This window comes from Narcine bancroftii, chromosome 5 (genome assembly GCF_036971445.1).
Source record: "Narcine bancroftii isolate sNarBan1 chromosome 5, sNarBan1.hap1, whole genome shotgun sequence".
NCBI classification, from domain to species: Eukaryota; Metazoa; Chordata; class Chondrichthyes; order Torpediniformes; family Narcinidae; genus Narcine; species Narcine bancroftii.
Window position 1 is genome coordinate 51,606,554 of NC_091473.1, and position 14,694 is coordinate 51,621,247.

A 14,694-nucleotide genomic window follows, 5' to 3' on the forward strand; every position below is an offset into this window, starting at 1 on the left:
ATTTGTATTTCTTGTGTAGGAGGTAGAACTGAGCAATGCAGGGATGTTAAACAATGAGGTTGGAGGCAGTGGGAGCGAGGTGACTAGAAGTGATGAGGTTAGAGGTATTATGCAAGACAGTGGCTTGATGTTCTTTGGTGGAATCCTGTTGGAAGGGGTAAGAGGAAGTTTTCAAAAGCTGTCATCTGGCCTCAGCAAGGTGAACCATTGTGCCAGACCATAACAGCACCATCCTTATCTGCAGGTTTGATAGGTTGGGATTTGTCCGGAGAGAATGGAGGACAGAGCATTCAGAGGGGTTAAGATTAGAATAAGAGAGGAGAGTGGTGAAGTTGAGATGGTTGATGTCTTGACGGCAGTTGGAAATATAAAGATCCAGAGCGGGCAGCTGGCCAGGACGAGATGTTCCAGAGGAGGAAGAAGGCTTAAAGCAGGAGAAGGGGTAACTCATTGAGATGATGGTGAAGGAGGGCAGAGGTGAGTCCTCGACTGACAACAGAGCATTCCATCTCTGGGAGGGGAAAGTCAGAGGAAATGGTAAAGACCAAGCAGGCATCAGAATAGGAGTCGGCATGGTGGTGGGTATTGGGGGCAGGAGGGTGGGGGATCGGGGGGAAAGTGGAGGGTTGGGTAAGTCACATAGGGGAGATGGAGGGTTGGAAAGGTCAGAGGGTGGAGGTGGTAGGTAGCAGAGGTCAGGGGGGAAGGTGGAGGGTAGGGGGTGTCACTGGAGAGTTGGGGGAGATGTGAGGATCTGAGTGATGGGGGTGGGAAGAAAGGGTTAGCTCAAAGGAGGAGATGGTGGCTGAGTAGGGAGAGTTGTGAGGGGTAAGGGATGGTCGTGGGGGATGAGCATGTGGAATCCAGCAACAGAGGTATTTGATGTGTCAGCTTTGCAGAAGCTGAGGTTGATGTGGGAACTTGCAAGCAAGTTGGCATGGATGCAGAATTGGGGTGGTCGGGATCAAGTTGGTGTATATGTTGGGTTTCCATCTTGTATTCTGTTGTCACATCTAATTAGATTGTGATGTACAAAAAAGAATGTTCGTCCTCTTAGAGCACTGGTAGTGAAGCAGCAATTCGGAAGTGCAGTAAGTATTGTGCAGTATGGGAGAGAGCTTTTATTTATTTACACAACACATCAAAGAAATAGTCAGCTTGATTCATTTGGATGTGCTCTTGACTTTCGGGTTGTGAATTTGATCCAAGTGCAACTTTGAACACGTTACAGGCTGATATCTGTCATGTATGCAGGAAGTACTGATGTATCACACTTGCTCTCCTTCAAGTGAGTGGAGGACTAATTTAACCATTGCTCTGTGTCTCTAACAGGGTGGAATATAATTCTTAAAAATTGTCAATTTCTGGAAAAATTCTTGTACCAGCCATAAATGGGCAATAATCATAAATGGGCAATCAAATATAGAGATCCAAAGTGGACATCCACTTGCATTATCAATAAAACTACTCAGTAGAGATTTAAAACAAAATGCTTTTATCCAGAAAATGGTGTGAATGTGGAACTTGCTATTACAGAATGTAATGAAGGAGCATTTAAATTTGAATGCTGAACATTTTATGACCTTAACTTTTTGTGGTCACTAAACATTTGAGAACATGATTGAACTCAGTTTAAAGGTTTTTAATCTGTGATATTGCTTTCACTCAGGATGGAAGTGGAGACAATATCCCAGACCACAGTGACCTGAAGACTGTGAAGCTGCAGTCAGGTACTGCCTATAAGTTCCGGGTGGCCGGAATAAATGCTTGTGGGCGGGGTCCATTCAGCGAAATTTCAGCCTTCAAGACCTGCATGCCAGGATTCCCGGGTGCACCATCAGCCATCAAGATCAGCAAGGTATTTGCAAGTTAGACATTTTGTCCAATTTAAGCTACAAGATTTTCCTCGAATCGCAGACTCAAATATTCTTGATATATTTTTTTTATTTTCAGTTTGTTCATAGTGGGTTAATATCATGTATTTATAATAACTTATTTGATTTAAGACTAACCTCAATGGTTAAGATAAAAAATGATCGGGAACGGGATCTTAATGTAACTTTTTCAGATGAGGACTGGTTTGATTAATGATTTGTCAATTTTTATGAGACATTGTTTATTACAATTTAAAGAGCTAAATAGAATATATATGTCTAAACTTAAATTATCTAATTTTTATGCAAATGTTGATCCATTGTGTGGAAATATCCCAAACTAGGAAGATTTTAGGAAAACATTTTTCAATCTTTATCAATGATTTTTAAGACTAAAATAGATCCATGCCCTTTAATTGCCTTGTTTGGTTTTATTTGCAATCCAACTATATATTTGTCTGTATATCAAGAGGTTTTAGCTTTTAGTACGCTGATTTAACCAGACGAGGGACTTCCACTAACTCATGGGCTGTGGATACATGATGTAATGGCATATTTAAGTTTGGAAAAAAATAGATATAATATCAGATAAAAAGTTTCAATTTGAAAAGATATGAAACCCACTCAGAGAATATTATCATGGTCTGGAGAGTTAGGCTGATTGGGCTGCTCCAGTGATGCTCCATCTGGCTTCTGGAGGTAGCGATCCGATCCAGTTTCATTGTTCTCTTTTTTTCACTTTGTGGTTTTTGTACAAATGACCTTGATTAGAGGGAGGGGTTAGATTAGCATTAATTTAGCTTTTGGTTTTTTTTTTCTTTGTTTCATATATGCTAGTCCTAGACTATAATATTAATATTAATTGATAATTTACCAAGTTATGAGCAGATTGCTTATAAAGTAAACCATGTGATTTTCATTTTTAATCTTAATAATGTTAATTAACAATTAATAACAAAAATGGGAAACTTAATTAGAGCATTTTTACCAGTTATTTATTGTATACATTTTAATATTCCCTTCTTTTGTGTTAATGCAACATGTATATGAGATTATTATATTGAACTCAATAAAAATATTTTTAAAAGAAAGCAATATGAGAGGCAGTTGGTCCAAACCTACTTGTAAAAACGAATCCTAAGATCCAATGAGAATGGCTAAATAACTTAAATGGTCCCGTGTTTTAATAGATTCTGCCACTAGCTATGGTCAGGGTGACAACAATTAATAGCTGAGGAGCTGTGCAGCTTCATGTGGGATATTGGGCATTCTAGTTGGGTTTGAGTTGGGTTTTGTAGGTTCCTGAGATCTTCAGATGTCTCCTTGTGGCTGTGTTTTATTGGGGCAGAATTATCTGAATTCTGTAATTTCTTTTAGTATTTGTGTACATTTTATTTCAATCATTTATCACATCTTAGTGATGGTAATCCCCATTTTATCATATCTTTCTTTCTAAAGTATTGCCACAATTCCTCCCCCACCCTAACTCCACCTGCCCATACAACACTCTTCACAATGATCTACCTATTCCTTGTTAGCTTCTGCTTTATGTCTCCTCTCACTTCTTTATACTGTCTTTCTCCCCTTTACACTTTTGGTCCTGGTGTCAGAACACCATCTGTCCATATACTGTCTGACCTGCTAAGTTCTTCCAGCAGTTTGTTTTATTGCTCTCGTTTCCAGGATCTGCAGTCTTGTGTGCCATCCCAACATTGAAAATTTGGGTAGGATTATTACAGCCTCAAGATCACAACTCACCCTTCTGCTCTCACCTTTTTTTTAAATTTTTTTATTTTTCACACTGAACCATATCAATCAAAATACACACAAACATTTCCCTCTTAAATATACACATTGGCGTCTTCTCCCCTTTTTTTTCCCCCTACCTTCCCTTCCCCCCCCCCTTCCCACCCCCCCCCAAATCCATTAAATGTTCAACATATACAATACAATAAAACCATTAAACAATGTCATCACACAATGAAAATAAACAAGAAAATTGTGTCATCTACTTTTACACACTGGATCAAGTCATTTTGTCTTCTTATCATTTTAAGGGGTGGAGGTCCGAGGCAAGCCCTCTCTGTTATGTTCAATGTACGGTTCCCAAATTTGTTCAAATAATGTGACTTTATTTTTTAAATCATATGTTATTTTTTCCAATGGAATACATTTATTCATTTCCATGTACCATTGCTGTACTCTCAGGCTCTCTTCTGATTTCCAAGTTGACATTATACATTTTTTTGCAACAGCTAAGGCTATCATAATAAATTTTTTTTGCACTTCATCCAGTTTGAGGCCTAATTCTTTACTTCTTATATTACTTAGAAGAAAGATCTGCTCTCACCTTCTTGAAGTCACATTGACCTTCAGCCATTCATCCCATCTTTGTTCTTCCCTCATTCCCATCAACTCTCATCACCCACACACTAGAGACTATTTACAGCAACTGTTTAATTCAACAATCTGCACACCTTTAGGATTGTAGGAGGAAGCCAAAGCATCCAGGGGAAACCCACAGGGTCACAGGGGCAACATACAAAATGCATACTGTGCTGAAGGTCAGGATCGAACCTAGGTCTGGCGCTGTGAGGCAGTGGCTCTGCCAGCCCTTCTCCTGTATTGTGGACTAAAGAAACAAAATTGGTGGAAGGAACTGAGATGCAGACCATGAATAATCAAGGGTGAATCAGCTTCCAGAACTGAATGTCCACCTTCTGTCAGGCACATTATCTCATTGTGGTTTCAATGAACCAAACTTGTGCTTCTGCCCAAGTAATTTATGCCTCCACCTATAGCCCAGATATTGAGCTGGCACTTGGGTAGTTTTTTGTCCCATTCTTCAGGAAAGAATTGCTTTTGAAATGCATTTATTATCATCATGAAGAAAATACCATCGTAGAGTTTTATAACACAGAAATAGCCCCTTCACCCAAACTTATCCATTCAGATCAGGTTGAGCTAGTACCATCTACCTGCATTTATCCCATATCCATCTAAATCTTTCCTATCCATGTACCTGTCCAAATAAGTTATAAACATTATAATTGCCCCACCTCCTCTGGCATCTTGTTCCATGTACCCACCATCCTCTGTGTGGGGGAAAAAGTTGCACCTCAGGTCACCATTCACAGTATTTATGCCTTTCATGATTTTATAAACCACTATATATATTACTAATACACAGAACGTTACAGCATAGCACAGGCCCCTCAGCCCATGGCATTGTGCCTACCTAAATTAACCTACTCAACCATCGAAACCTTCCCTATCTCACACCCATACCTTTCTATTTTTGTTGAATCCATGTCCCTGTCTAAGAGGCTTTTAAATTTCCCTGTTGAATCAGCCTCCACCACCATCCCTGGGAATGCATTCCGGGCTCTATGTTTAAAAAAAGTTACCCCTGACGTCTCTCCTAAACTTTCCTCCCTCATCTTAAACTAATGTCCTCTGATTTTTACCCTGGGTAAAATGTGGTGGCTGTCCACCCTATCTATGCCTCTCATAATATTGTAGACTTCTATTAAGACCTTCTTCGCTCAAAAGAGAAAAGCCCTAGCTTTGTTAACTTTGCCTCATAAGAAACATATTCCAATCCAGGCAACATCCTGGTAAATCTTCTCTCCACCCTTTCCTAAGGTTTCACATCCTCCCTGTAATTTGGCAACCAGAACTGAACACAAAAATTCTAAGTGTAGTCTCATCAGAGTTCTATGCTACAACATTATCTCAAGGCTTGGGAACTCAATCCCCTGACTAATGAAAGGCCCGCATTCCATAAACCTTAACTATCCTATCAACCTGCGCAGCAGCTTTGAGAGATCTATTGATTTGGGCCCCAAGAGCCCTCTTCTACCACACTGTTAAGAATCCTGTCATGAACCATGTGCTCCATCTTCAAGTTTAACCTTCCAAACTGCAACACTTCACACATCCAATTGAACTCCATCTGCCACTTCTCCACCCAATTCTTTGTCCTATTGTAATCTAAGAAAACTTTCTGCACTTCTGACCCATCCTTCCACTTCTTTGTCCAGGTCATTTATAAAAATCATAAAGATTACAAAATCACACAGAACAGATCGCTGCAGAACCCAACTAGTCACTGACCTCCATGCAAGCCAGTTCTAAATCTACACAGACAAGGTTCCATGGATGCCATACCTCATGACTTTCTTAATGAGTCTATCATGGGATACCTTGTCAAATGCCTTTCTAAAATCCATATACACAACATCTCCCACCCTACTTTCATCAACCTCTTTTGTCCGAAAGTACTAAGTAGTGGTGGATTACTTATTGTGAAAAGGTTTTACAACCTAACCCAATGGTACCAGAGCAGGTCTCATACTGAGGTCTATAGGACAGCCACCTAAGCCAGATGAACTGGGGTGATCCTTGCTCATTTATGTGAATTTGGTGAAGAATCATTTTGGAGGTGTGTGCACAGATAGCTCAGAAGCCAAAGCAGCATCTTGCTTTGCATGGAACCATTAACAGCTGAAATGTCAGAATAGGTTTCTCAAGAGAATTATCAAACAAAATTTGTTACTGCCTCAAAAGAAAAATGAAAATAGAGGTAGAAACCAGGCTGCTGGATGGGGAATGGATACCCTGCCTAATCCCTTTTCTTTCTGCATACTCAGAGCAACTGGGACAATTTGTAGTGCCCAAGTATTATCTAGCTGTGATCCACAAGTTTTTTTTAGTTTGGTCATTTGATCCACCACCTGGACTTGTTGTTGCTTGAAAAGTCAAATTAAAAGCAATCATTAACCATGTTATGAATCATAACTCCTTGTTTGAACAACAGAGGTATTTTCTAGCCCATGAAATCCATTCAAATGTTTCAGATTATAATACATGAAATCATTTTAAACCAAGTGCCGCTGCTGTTTAAAACAATTAATCCACTCAAAATTAAAGAACTCGCATTTCTGGATTGACTTTCGCAACGTCATGTTACCAAGATCTTCACAGTGAATTTACGAATTGCTTTTAATTTGTGAACCTTAATAGTGAATTATCAGCCTGTTTAAATTTAGCACAGGTGCTGCTAAAAGGACTGACTCTTGCATTTACTTGTAAGACTAGAACTGCTCAACCCTTTGAGTAGTTTTGTAAAATTTCTTGTATCGATCACAACAAGTAAACAGACATAAGAAATTCCTGGCACTCTTTTTCTATGGTTAAAAATAGCACCCCCAGTCTTGGAGAGGTGCCTCAGAACTTGTGAAATAATCAAGTGCCAGTGGTGATTATGTTCAAAGGTCATGAAAATTGAGCTTTAATCCATGACTTTCTACTTATTTGACACAACTGAGCCTTGGTTCAATATGCAGAATGAGCCACATTTGACCACTACTTTAAGGAGGAAATTTAAGGAACACCAGCATTCTGAGAGTGCATCTGCAGCAAGATATTCAGCTTCGTAATTGCTCTTTAACATTATTGTTGAGAAGAATTGCAAATTCTAATAGGTTGATGATAATCATTTAGGATGTGAACCACATGGATGCCAGTATTCAGATTCTATTTGGTGCTTTTATTTGTATTTGATGGTCAAGAAAAGTTGATTCATTAAATGCAATTAGATGTTCATTTTGGGCACATTTTGTTTTGTAGGTTGCTGAAAGTGCACAGCTGTCCTGGGAGCCTCCTGCTGTCACGTCTGGAAACATTATTGAATATTCTGTGTACCTGGCACTTCCAGGGTCACAGGCAGCAGATCCCAAACCTGCAGGAACTTCACATCTGCTTTTTGTCCGTGTTTACTGTGGACCAGTTCCCAGTTGTCTTGTGTCTTCAACCCACTTGGAAAATGCACACATTGATACAACCACAAAGCCTGCAATCATCTTTAGGATAGCAGCCAAGAATGAGAAAGGGTATGGACCAGCTACCCAGGTCAGGTGGCTCCAAGGTGAGATGGATTTTTATTTATTTTCTTAGATTTGAGCATCACTGACAAGGCCAGGCAGTTGCTGCAAATAACTATCATTGAGAAGTTCATGGTGAATCACCACCTCAAACCACATCAATCATTCTGGTGAATATACTCCCAGAGCAGGGTTGGAAGGTTTGCTGAAGTGACGGTGAAGGAAAAATGTTTCATTTCCAGGTGAGGTTGGTTGCAGGTATGCTTCCCAAGCATTTGCTAACTTATCCTTGATGGTAAAAAGCATGAATTTAGGACGGGCTGTGGGAGAAGCCTAGGAATACTTGTTATTGTTGGCATGCACACATCACCATAGGGGGAATTGGGTGTCAAAAAGCAGATTTTTTTTTTTTTGGATGGTGGTGGATCCACACTCCTCATGGCTTGTACCTTGTAAATAGTGGGAAAGCGAGGTGTCAAGAGATATGATCATTGCTACAGGGTGATCAGTTTGTAACTTGCTTTTGTATCCACTGCATTTATGTGGCTGGTCTAATTGAGTTTCTAGTCAATTGTAACCTCCATCCTTTCCTTCCACTCCCACCTCACCCTGCACCCCCACCCCCCCCCCAAATGTGGTTGGTGACAATCACACGTTGTGCAGCTCTGAAAAGGGTTGGGCCCAGACCACTGCCCTGGAATTCTTAGTGATGTTCTGGGCTTAGGCTGATGGACTTTCACAAAGCACATACATTGGGATGACGTCTGATCCAATCATTTGTGTGTTTTCCCATGGATGCCCATTGACGTCACTTTTTATAGAGCCTTTTGAGACCAAGCTCAGTCCGAAAAGATGTTAAGGTCACTGTCACCACCCCTCCACTCTTCAGCTCTTTGTTCCATATTTGAACCAAGGATGCATTCTGGTTATTGGTATCTACCGCTTGGTAGACCTGTTGAATATATCTTCCATCACTTTTCCGATGATGGGAAGGCTGTTGAAGAAAAAGTACTAAGACTGAACTTGCTTTTTGTTAACAAGTCACACCTAGGCAATTTTCTACATTGTCCAGTAGATGCCAGTATTGAAACTAAACAGAAACAGCTTGGATGGATCAGTACAATTGCCTGGATGTAAGAACCAGGGAAAATTCCAAAACAGAAGCAGACTCTTTAGCCCATTGTCTGATTCTGCAGCTTTTCCTGTATCCGACACTCTCAGCCATTTCTGAAAGCCATGTGATGTGAAGACTGGTGTCTATGATGATAAGATCTGAGGAGGACCATCCAGCTGCACTTCTGACTGACATGGTCAGACTTCAGCCTTGTCTTTAGCACACTGGAATCATTGAGGATTGGAACATTCTTAAAGCCAAAACACTGTGCAAGTTAGCCAGCATCTATGAAGGAGAAACTAAACATTTCAGATCCCTTTTGCTTTCTTGAAGCCACTCCTCCCATTTGCTGTTTTTAATTATCCCCTGATGAAGACAACTCAATTGTCTCTCTCACTACCTGACACAGTTAGTGACTTTGCAACACCACTATTGACTGAATTGGCCAAGACCAGATTAGGTTTGTCAGGTAGTGAGGGGACTCACTTCTCATTCTCATTAGTGGGATGTTGTAAGGCGTACATGATAACATTGGTAGAATAGACCTCTGCAAGATCCTTGTGAAGCTATTCTTATCATTATATTGATGATGCCCTTCATTGTCTTGTGTGTGTGGCATCACATTAGAGTCCCTCACCTGAGGGGCAACCTTCTAAAGGTTTATAAAATCATGAGGGGCATGAATAAAGTGGATGCTCACAGTCCATTTCACACCACCATAGGAGAACAAAACTGCACACAATTCTCCAAATTTTGCCTTACCAATATCTTATAGAATGTTATCAAAATATCCCAATTCCTATACTCAATACTGATTTATGAAGGCCAATATTGCCAGAAGCTCTTTTTAATAACCCTTTTCACCTGTGGCTCCACTTTCAGGGAATTATGTATCTGTATTCCCAGCTCCCTCTGTTCTACCACACTCCTCAGTACCCTACCATTTACCGTGTATGCCCTTTCTTGGTTTGTCCTTCCAAAATGCAACACCTTGCATTTGTCTACATTGAATTGCATCTGCCATTTTTTAACCCACTTTACCAGCTGGTCCAGATCCCTCTGCAAACTTTGAAAACCTTCGCTATCCACAACACCTCCAATCTTCGAGTCTTCTGCAAACTCACTTATCCAATTTACCACATTATCATCCAGATCATGGATATAGATGACAAACAACAATGGTCTCAGCACTGATCCCTGAGGCACACCACTCGTCACAGGCCTCCAGTCTGAGAAGCAACTATCCACCACTACTCTTTGGCTTCTCCCATCCAGCCATTGTCAAATCCAGTTCACTATTTCACCATGCATCCAAGGGAATATCTTCTCAGGCCCTGGGGATTTATTCACCTTTAATGGGTTTAAGACAGCAAGTTCTTCCTCCTGTTTAATCTGTATAGGTTCCATGACTTCACTGCTTGTTTTCTTCATATCTTTTTTCAGATGCTAGTAAAGATGGAGTGAGGCCTGCAGTCAAGCGTTCTGTCACCTCCCCTGATAAGTAAGTACTTTTGTGTTTCAAAGAAATTGCTCATGTTCAGAATTTTACAAAGATATATTCCACTCATCCCCTCAAAGCTGGTTATTTAGTTACTAGCCTACAGATGTTGGGAGATGCAAAGACCTTAGAATAGAATTGGTTCAAAGACTTGAGTCAGTAGGGAGGGAAATTTACTCTTTTCAAACCCATGCTATATTTCCTTGAAATATTTGACAGGACAATGAAGAGATTCACTGCACGTTACCCTGGGAATGTTTGATGGGCAGGGAGTTGCACTTAGAGTGAATAAGATAGCAATGCCTTGGCTAACTAAATGCTTTCACAGAACCATAGAATATAGGTACAGGAGAAAGCCATTCAGCCTTTCAATACTGCACCACCATTCAATATGATTGTGGCTGATCATGCAACCTCTGCACACTATTCCTACTTTCTCTCCATACCCTTGATCCCTTTACCCATAAGGGTCGGATTGATCATAACATTGGTTTGAAAAGAGTAAATCTTCTTCTGCTATTGTCTCAAGACTTGGAATAATTCTATTCTCTGTCTTTGAATTATCCTTTTGATATGTCTAATGAACTGGCTTCAACAATTTTCTGTGGTGGGGAATTCCACAAGTTCACAACTCTCAAAGTGAACAAGTTTCTCCTCATTCTCAGTACTAAATGGCTTCCCCCTTCCCCCCCCCCCCCCCCCCCCCAACTAACCCTCATCCTTTGAGGATTACCCCTTGTTCTGCACTTCTCCAACTTTGGGAATATTCTTCTTGCATCTAACATCTCTAGTCCTGTCAGAATTTTGTACATCTCCATGAGATCCCTGCTTTTCTTCTAAATTCAATGATTATAATTTTACTCTATCCAGTCTTACTTTGTACATCAGACCTGTCAACTCAAGAATGGCATGTTTAAACCACTTCACTTTCTTACTAGCAGGCATATCATTCCTCAGATTAGGAGACCAAAACCATAATGACATTCATTTGTGTGCCAGTGACACCCAGAGCTAATGAGAGCAAAGGATAGACAACACCCGTTCTGTGATGCTCAAATCCATTTAGAATTGACCTTGCAGGCAGGTTACCAGCAATGACTGTTATTTCTGTCACCTTTTAAAATGATCACACAGCCAGATATAAAGGAGTACACTCAACTGAAGGGTGGGGCCTGGTGGGGATTTGAGAGATGGAGACTACTAAAGTTCTGGAAGGTTTTAAAAACAGTGGGAATTTTTAAAACTCAATATTTTTAAACCATTCAGAGAGTAGATGAACTAGAATTTGATGTGAATTTAGACCAGAATATTTCTACTGACCAACTGTTGCAGTGAGGTTTATTATAAGCCAAAGCATCTTCATTTCATTCTAAACCATTGACAAAGATCTAACCATGGGTCACCCCTTTGCTATTTAGAAGGGGGTAACAGGGTTGTATGTAATGTTGCTTTCCTAAAATTAACACTTTTTTTTTCTTTTCCACCATAACCAGCAAACTATTAAACCAGAACAAGAAGCCCAAACCAGATGGGACCTAATTCTCTTGTGCACTGTGAACTGTCACATTTTTATTTCATATGCCGAAGAACTTCCTTGGTTTGGGTCACCTCAGCATGTCGCCACACCATCTGTTTGTTTCAGAACCTCACAGTCCTCGCTTTTATTATTGTTATTGTTCATTTAAAATGAGGGCAGCTTCTGGTGGAAATATGCAGTGAACTGATGGTATTACTTGAAGGAAAGGCACCCTGTTGTGTGGAAGTGCACTCACTTGCCAAATTATCCTTGTCAACTTGTACAGATTTTCTCATCACAGCAAAGCTTTTTGTTTTGTTTTTCAGTTCTTTATCTTTCCTATTTTTGTGACTTGATTTTATTTTGATAGAATGCACAACAGTAGCCAGAGTACACACCCAATGTGATCTCTAACTTGGGATTTCAGATGTCTTTCATTCCTTGCTTGTATCTTTCTAGAGTAACTGGGATCATTGTTTCCTCTTTCTCAATTATCCATAAATGGGGGGATTCTGCACTGATTTCTGAGTTGAAAACTTTTGTATAAAGCACTTCTTTCACAGTTCCAGCCTGTTCTAGTCGAGCAGAAGTAACTGAAGCAACTGTTAGAGTCCTTGTAAATCTACGATGCTTTTATGGTACATCAACACCTGTGTGCTATATTTTGTCAGGACAAATTCTCTATAGTTTCTGTTGCCATAATACAAAGTGTTTTGTGTGCCATTATTGTATTGTTTTATCAAAGATTCACACCAGTCAGGAAAACACTTAAGTGTCCCAACAATTTTGAAACTGGCTGAGGTTTTATTAAGATGTTAACAGGTAAAAGCGATAGAAATTAATTCCTTAATTGGAAATGCTCAGATGTTGAGTTTGATTGCAGAAACTGAATGTTTTGTAGAGGAGAAAGGTGAAATTTTCCTCATCACTTTATAATCTGTGCAGATTCGTCTGAGACAATCCATTAGCTCTATTTTCATCCATTTTTGGGCATTATTGTTAAGGCCAGCGATCAGTCTCCATTCTCTATTGAAGACCTGCCGCCTTAAACTATCCCTGCCTGCCAATTGATGCTGCTCCTGCAGATCTGGGGAGCACTAAGCCGCAAGGATGAAGCAGTGTATTTTCAAGTCTGTGTGATGTGTGGCTTGAGGTGGTTTATTGTGCCTACCACTCCATGGAGTAAAAGGCCTGGGGTGATGAGAGATTTGTAGTTACTCTGGTTAGCCAGATCCTGGATTACACAGAACTAGATAGTTGATCAGGAAATTAGTATTTGTTTAAATATGGGAAGAGAACAATAGGGAAGCAGAGAGACTAATTACAAGCAAAAGGCTTTTGCTTTGGTGTTTGACCCATGTGGTGTTGCCTTGTCTACAATCATGAAGATCATTTCACCACATCAGTATGTTGCAAAGTACACATTTGTGTTCACTTTGCACACCACCCCTTGAGTTCAGTGTACTGAACACATATATCCTTCCCCAGTTGTTACAGTGTAGAATTAAATCTGTGTGCAGAGAATCACATGCTGTAAATGTGATCACAGCCAAGTAAACACATGGACAGAGCTGGACAAGTATGAACAACTGCACCATTGCTTGCCTGGGTTGGCCTTTCTAAATGAATGGTGCTCAGTGTTATTTATCATTTCTGGGTGTGATGTGAACACAGTGGCTGTGTTTTGGAAACAGCTCAGGTTAGTGTGAATTACACACACAAGGTCAAGTAGAAAAATAACCAGGAAAGTAGTTGAGTAATCACACAGGCTGCAAGTTCTGGGTTGAACTTAGTGTGCCAATCTCCTGCTGAGGTGAAATCCATCGCAGAGGAAATAATGAGGACATAATTTCCTCTCATGCTATGTGAAGACTTTGATTCTTCCTGCCTAATGAGCAGAAGGTCTCTGTAAGTCTTTACATCATTGTCAGTGAAAAGCCTCTGCTTACCCAACTTATAACAGCTAGAGAGAGATGTAGCAGGAGAATGATCCAGTGATGTCTTTGTCCTTGTGCCTTTGCTGTTGAGGCAGCCATTGAAGAAGGGCATCTCAAACAAGAGGCAAATGAAACTACTGTAGGAAATACAGAAAGTGGAATATTTGAGTGATGAATATTTTATGCTAGTTCTCGTCCAATGTGCTCCATCTTGTATATTTCCTGCTCCAATGCCTGGCTTGGAAACACCAATAACTAGTGTTCCTTTTCTTCAAAGACTTCACTGAAGTCTTTATTTGTTTTTATTTACAACTCTGTAGAAGCCGATTCTGGCCATTCACCTATGGAAAACCCATGCGGACACAGGGAAAACGTACAAACTTCTTACAGACAGCACTAGAATCGAACCTAAGCCACTGGCACTGAAATAGCACCCCGGTAACCATTGCAGCCTGCAGAGTCTCCTGATCAATGACTTTCCTGGGATTTCTTTGACACCTTGGTATCACGATGCGTTGATGTGCCAATGTGATTCTGGATATCCTTCGGAACATTTCCACCTCCCCAGTCAGTGTCCTGCATTTAGCCCAAATAGACCAGCACCCAAGTGTACCACCACTTTATAGCCATGCTACATTGTGACAGGCCAGTATAAACCAATACTATATCCTGGTGTTCAAACAACTTATCAGTGTTAAACAATGACAGGCATTGTTACTTTACCTTAGTGTTATAGCTGGATTCTCCAGGTTTGCAACAACTGTATTGGTCATGAAACGGTTACAATTAAGGTAGATTTGAAACCCTTATTGTTACTCTGGATAAAATCCTTGATGCTAGTAGTTTAGAAGTTACTCTTTGGCAAATATC

General features: G+C 40.3%; 1 protein-coding gene across 5 annotated transcripts in view; it reads left to right on the top strand.

Moving 5' to 3' along the window:
* Positions 1-14,380, top strand: part of LOC138763377 (host cell factor 1-like) — a 141,431-nt gene extending 127,051 nt beyond the window's left edge. For all 5 annotated transcript variants that reach the window (XM_069937426.1, XM_069937428.1, XM_069937430.1 and 2 more), the window contains 4 exons: positions 1,670-1,858; positions 7,506-7,803; positions 10,317-10,374; positions 11,865-14,380. In XM_069937426.1, the coding sequence (XP_069793527.1) occupies positions 1,670-1,858; positions 7,506-7,803; positions 10,317-10,374; positions 11,865-11,910 (591 nt within the window). In that variant the 3' untranslated portion in view covers positions 11,911-14,380. The remainder of the gene's footprint in view (positions 1-1,669; positions 1,859-7,505; positions 7,804-10,316; positions 10,375-11,864) is intronic.
* Positions 14,381-14,694: the final 314 nt, after the last annotated feature.